Source organism: Pelodiscus sinensis, chromosome 1 (genome assembly GCF_049634645.1).
Source record: "Pelodiscus sinensis isolate JC-2024 chromosome 1, ASM4963464v1, whole genome shotgun sequence".
Taxonomy (NCBI): Eukaryota; Metazoa; Chordata; order Testudines; family Trionychidae; genus Pelodiscus; species Pelodiscus sinensis.
Genome location: NC_134711.1, coordinates 335810197 through 335815690, shown reverse-complemented (window position 1 = coordinate 335815690; position 5494 = coordinate 335810197). Strand labels below are relative to the sequence as shown.

At 47.9% G+C, this 5494-nt stretch overlaps 1 protein-coding gene across 1 annotated transcript; it reads right to left on the bottom strand.

The window, feature by feature from the left end:
- Nucleotides 1-4334: 4334 nt before the first annotated feature.
- Nucleotides 4335-5276, bottom strand: LOC142819275 (olfactory receptor 52E4-like). The gene has a single exon (XM_075905004.1). It carries the CDS (start codon nucleotides 5274-5276, stop codon nucleotides 4335-4337), a length of 942 nt encoding a protein of 313 aa, XP_075761119.1.
- Nucleotides 5277-5494: the final 218 nt, after the last annotated feature.

The window sequence follows — 5494 nt, the reverse complement described above, 5'->3', positions numbered from 1 at the left end:
CCCTCCCCAGATGGGATCAGACCCCAAAGAATTAGGTGAGCCCCTTTAGCAATGAAAGGGGGAATGTGCATGTTGGTTGCCCCCCCAGGTAACAATCTCTTACACTGGGTTTGATAGAAAATAAAAATGGTTTTATGAAGTGGAAGCAGTGGGATTTGAGTAGGAATAAGTGAGAACAGGCAGAGCAAAGTAGGTTACAAATCAAAAGACTCAAACGGCTTGGCTAATTCTACATTGAAACCTCGGCACAAACTCCTCACAGTCACCCTAAACCCTCTTTTCCAGCTGCCCCTCCAAACCAGGGCTTTCTTCCACTCCCTGGGGTCACTGGCCCCTTCCTTCAGGTGCAGCCCAGCCAAAAGACCCAGGCCTCTGCTTCCCTGTTCCTTTTGGTAAGGAGCTGAGGCCCCTCCCTCCCAACCACTGCTCAGACTGAAGGATGAAAGATTGTTGAACAGCGGCTCAGCTAGAAGTTGCGGGTAACACCCTCCATGTCTCCCCTTCACACATTGGAAACTCACCAAGTATCCCCCCTCCATGTGTCTAATTTCCCACACCCAAATGATACGTACGACAGAGTAAGATCAACAGAACCAGCAGATCATGACATGCAGATCGATGGGTTACATGAAATAATCCACTTAAACCACCTTTGATTTATGTATATTCATGTCCATGAGTCCATTTCATAAAGCATGGGGGGGTCCGTCACAAAGGGAGCTTCCCAAAGAGAGGGAAGAACTCCTGGGCAAGGTTGGGAATAGCGTTCCAAAATTGACTTCTGCAGCCCTTAAGCTCGATGTGACAGGCACAGTAGAGTGGATGCATCACTTAGATCAAATTTAGCTACATAAGGTCAGTTTTCCAAGGGTATGTCTACAGTAGCCCCCTAGTTTGAATTAGGGAGGCTAACGTAGGCATTCAAAGGTACAAATCAAGCCTGGGATTTAAATAACCCACACTTGATTTGCATCTTCCCATCTGGTTGCCATTTTTGAAATTTACAAGTCCGGACTAACTGCCCTTGTCTGCATGCGGCAGGGACCCGGTAGCTCAAATTAAAGCCCTAGTTCGAACTACCTGTTAACCCTCATTCCAGGAGGAATAACAGGTAGTTTGAACTAGGGCTATAATTCGAACTACCAGGTCCCTGCCACGTGTAGACACGGGCAGTTAGTCTGGACTTGTAAATTTCAAAAATGGCGACCAGCCGGGAAGATGCAAATGAAGCCCGGGATATTTAAATCCTGGGCTTAATTTGCAACTTCGAATGCCTACGTTAGCCTCCCTAGTTCAAACTAGGGGGCTAGTGTAGACATACCCTAAACTACAAGTGTAAAGGGGGCCTGTCATGACTCAGTTCCCCAACCTGGCACTTTGAGGGTAGATGAGGGCCGGCTAGCAGAATAAACTCTGTAGGAACCTGTCTCTGTAACTCCCAGGCTACATCTACACTGCGGGTTTTTCGGGAGAAGATATGGAAGTGGAATGCTCATTTACATATTGTGTGCTCTCATTCGCATGTCCTCTTCCAATCCGTTTTAAAGAAGAGGTTTTGCCGTTAAAAAACCCCGTGTAAATGGGGCCATTTGTCTGAAGAAACCTTTTTTGCACAAGATCCCTTATTCCTCAAAAATCAAGATTTACTGAATCTTGCGCAAAAGGGTTTTTTTCTGACAAATGACCCCGTCTACATGGGGCTTTTTAATGGCAAAACCTCTTCTGCAAAAAGGATCAGAAGAGGATATGAAAATGAGAGTGCAAGATATGCAGATGAGTGCTCCATTTGCATATCTTCAGCCGGAAAACCCCCTGCAGTGTAGACGTAGCCCCAGAGACAAACTTGTCCAATCTCAGTTTCCCTGAGACACAAAAAGATTGGTCGCAGCCCTCAACAAGGGTAAATAAAATGATAAAATAAGCCCTTTTCCAGGGAAGAGATCACTTGGAATCCCCTACTTGAGGCAAAGCTCCCCACTACCCCCCTCTGTTTTGCTTGGAGTTGGGAAAACAAACAAAGATAATCCGCAGCGATCTGTGTGGCCCTGCTCCTCCCTGATAACTTGGGCATGTAGGTTTAAGGACACAAAAATCAACCAATACTGGTTAACCAAAACAAAAAGAAAACACTTTTATCATTAAAACAAGACTTCTGTTGAAAGCAGAGTAAATGACTGGGTGTTAAAAACCATAGAGTGAAATAGACTCAGTGAGAATCCCTGGGCTGTTATTCCTTAGTTACAAAAGAGAAAAACAATTAACCTGCTGCGCTGTACCAGTCCTACCACAAGGCGAAAGAGGAGAGTGGACAGTCCGGCATAGCAACTCTACGACCAGCTGGACACCATTTTGGGGGTTGGCCTGGCCAGGGTCCTCAGTGTGGTTGTGAAAAGGAGAGCCCTCTACCATGATCCTGACCAATCATGTCTCTTAGGCTATGTCTAGACTGCAGGCTTCTTTTGAAAGAGGCTCTTTCGAAAGCATCTTTCGAAAGAGCCTCTTTCAAAAGATCGCGTCTAGACTGCAGGTGGATCTTTCGAAAGAGAAATCCGCTTTTTCGAAAGAGAGCACCCAGCGAGTCTGGATGCTCTCTTTCGAAGACGGCCTCTTTACATTGAAGAATGCCTTCTTTCGAAAGAGGAACTTTCGCAGGAAGGCGTTCTTCCTCGTGAAACGAGGTTTACCGCCATCGAAAGAAAAGCCGCGTTCTTTCGAAATAATTTCGAAAAAACCCGGCTTGAGTCTGGACGCAGGGGAAGTTTTTTCGGGAAAAGGCTACTTTTCCCGAAAAAACTCCTGAGTCTGGACACGGCCCTAGACTTTAGTTTCTCTGTCTGTATAATGGTTTTGTATTGATAGTTATTTTCTTGTACTAGGTCATTTTCCCTATCCCTTTGCCCAGCATCTGTGGGGAATATGCCCAAGAGACATAGAGACACGCTTGGTCTCTGTGTGGGAAATGGGGAGAAACACACAGACACTCACCCACCCTCTGTGAGGAGAACGAGGAAGAGCGGAGAAGACACACACAGCCCTAGTTGAGGAATGGAGCTGAGAGACACAGAAACACACCGAGGCCCACTGAGGGGGAACAGGCCTGAGAGATGCAGACACACCCAGTTCCAGTGAGAGGAAGGGGATAGAGATACACATGCACATGTCCCGCCCCCAGAGGGGAAGACACTAAGACTACATTTACACTGTTGGGTTTTTGTGCAAGAAGTCTTTTGCGGAAGAGATCTTGCGCAAAAGCGCGTCCAGACCTCAAAATGCATGACAAAAGCGATGTGCTTATGTGCAAGAGAGCGTCCACACTGCATTCCCTGATGGGTAATAAGTTTTGACTTCTGGCTGAAGTTATTCCTACAGTCAGACAGGATGAAGGGTTTCTCGCCGGTGTGAATTCTCTGCTGTAAAATGGGGACCTGTGTACACTGGAAACTTTCCCCACACTCACTGCAAGTGTAGTGTCCTGTCTGAAGGGGAATGCTCTGTTGAATGGTTTCTTTTTTCTCTTCACCCCTCTGCTCCTGTGACTGGATTTACCCTGTCCCTTTTCTGGATGGTTTTGCTGCTGCCTTTAGGGACTATACTGACTCTCAGAGGTCTCTCTCTGCTCAGGACACTGGGGCTACCTCTACACTGCAGGCTTCTTGCACAAGAACGTTTTCTGAAAGAGATCTTCCTCAAAAAGTTCTTGCACAAGAGCACGTCCACACTGCCATGTGCTTTTGTGCAAGAGAGAATGGCCATCAGAGCACCTGTGCTTTTTCCGATAGGGGTTTTCTTGCACAATAAACCCCTTTTGTGTGTCCACACTCCTTGCACACTCCTTTTTGTGCAAGAGCTCTTGTGCAAAAAGGCTTATTCCTCATACAAAGAGGAAGAACTCCTGCGCAAAAAGCCCTGTCTTCTGACTATCTACTGTTCTTTTTCTTATGCAAAAACACGCGTTTAGTGTGGATGCTCTGTGAGTTTTTGCACAAAAAAGGCTGTTTTTCCACAAAAACTCTGCAGCATAGATGTAGCCTGGGAAACAAACCCTTCAGTTCTTCCCAATAACATCCTACATGGAGCCACTTGCTCTGTTCCTCCCTGCTGAAGGCTCTCCTCACTGTTCTCCCTCAACCTTCTCTGTGGGTGTCACCGGAGTCAAGATACCTTAATTTGGTATTTCGTGATTTCACAGCTGGAGGTTGATTGGAGCAAATGCTCCCATCGACTTCCCTTACTCCTCACAAACCTTTGGTCTGACCCAGTACGGCCATTCTTATGTTCTTGTGTTCTTAAGTCAGGAAAGGATTTATTTCCTTTTTGACTGGCCGCTCAGTGATTCAGGAAAGAGGAACCAGCCGGAGCAGCCTGACTCGGATCTGTTTGGTCCTCATCCCGTAGATGATGGGGTTTAGCATGGGGGGCACTAGGAGGTACACATTAGCAATGAGACTTTGGAAATGAAGGGGCAACATGGGGAGAAATCGGGACATGAGGGAGACCAAGAGAGGTGGGATGTAGAAGGCTAAGATGACGCAGAGGTGGGAGCTGCAAGTCCCAAAAGTTTTGAGCCGGGTTTCCTTAGTGGGAAGCCTGAAGATGGCCCTGAGGATCTGGATGTAGGACAGAGCAATTAGAAACATATCAAGACCCATCCCAGAGATCAGCACAAAGAGGCCGTAGTAGCTACTCACACGGATGTCGGCGCAGGACAACTTCACCACAAGCAAGTGCTCGCAGTGCGTGTGGGGGATGATGTTAGTTCTGCAATATGGCCAGTGCCTGGCCAGGAAGGGATAGGGCAGCGTGAGAATGCAGCCACGCAGCACCACAGCCAGGCTGATTTTGGCCACCACCCGGTTTGTCAAGATGGTGGAATGTCTCAGGGGATGGCAGATGGCCACGAAGCGATCCAAAGCCATGGCCACGAAGATCCCAGACTCAGTTGCTGTGAAGCAGTGAACAAAATACAGCTGGGTGACGCAGGCGCCGAAATCGATCTCCCTGGCATTGAACCAGAAAATGCTCAACATTTTGGGCAGTGTGCAGGTAGAGAGGACCAGGTCGGTGACGGCCAGCATGCAGAGGAAATAGTACATGGGCTCATGGAGGCTCGGCTCTGTCTTCACAATGAACAGGATGGTGACGTTCCCCAAGATGGCGATGGCGTACATGGCGCAGAAGGGGATGGAGATCCAGACATGGGCTGTCTCCAGGCCAGGAATGCCCAGCAGGATGAAGGTGGAGGGGTTGGTGAAGTAGGTTGTGTTGGAGTCGGACATGGCCTAGGGGAGAAGGTGTCCAAATCTGAGGCAGAATGGTGTCTCCTGCATGTGTTGTACATTCCCCCTGACTTTCTGTATGTGCCCAGGATTTAGGGTTACGACTGCAGAACGTATGCCTGGAGGGACAGAAAATGATAATGTGAGACATTCTTTATACTGTTGGTGGCTGTTCTCATGGGCAAAGCAGATCGGTGGCCCTTCACACTGAAGAATCC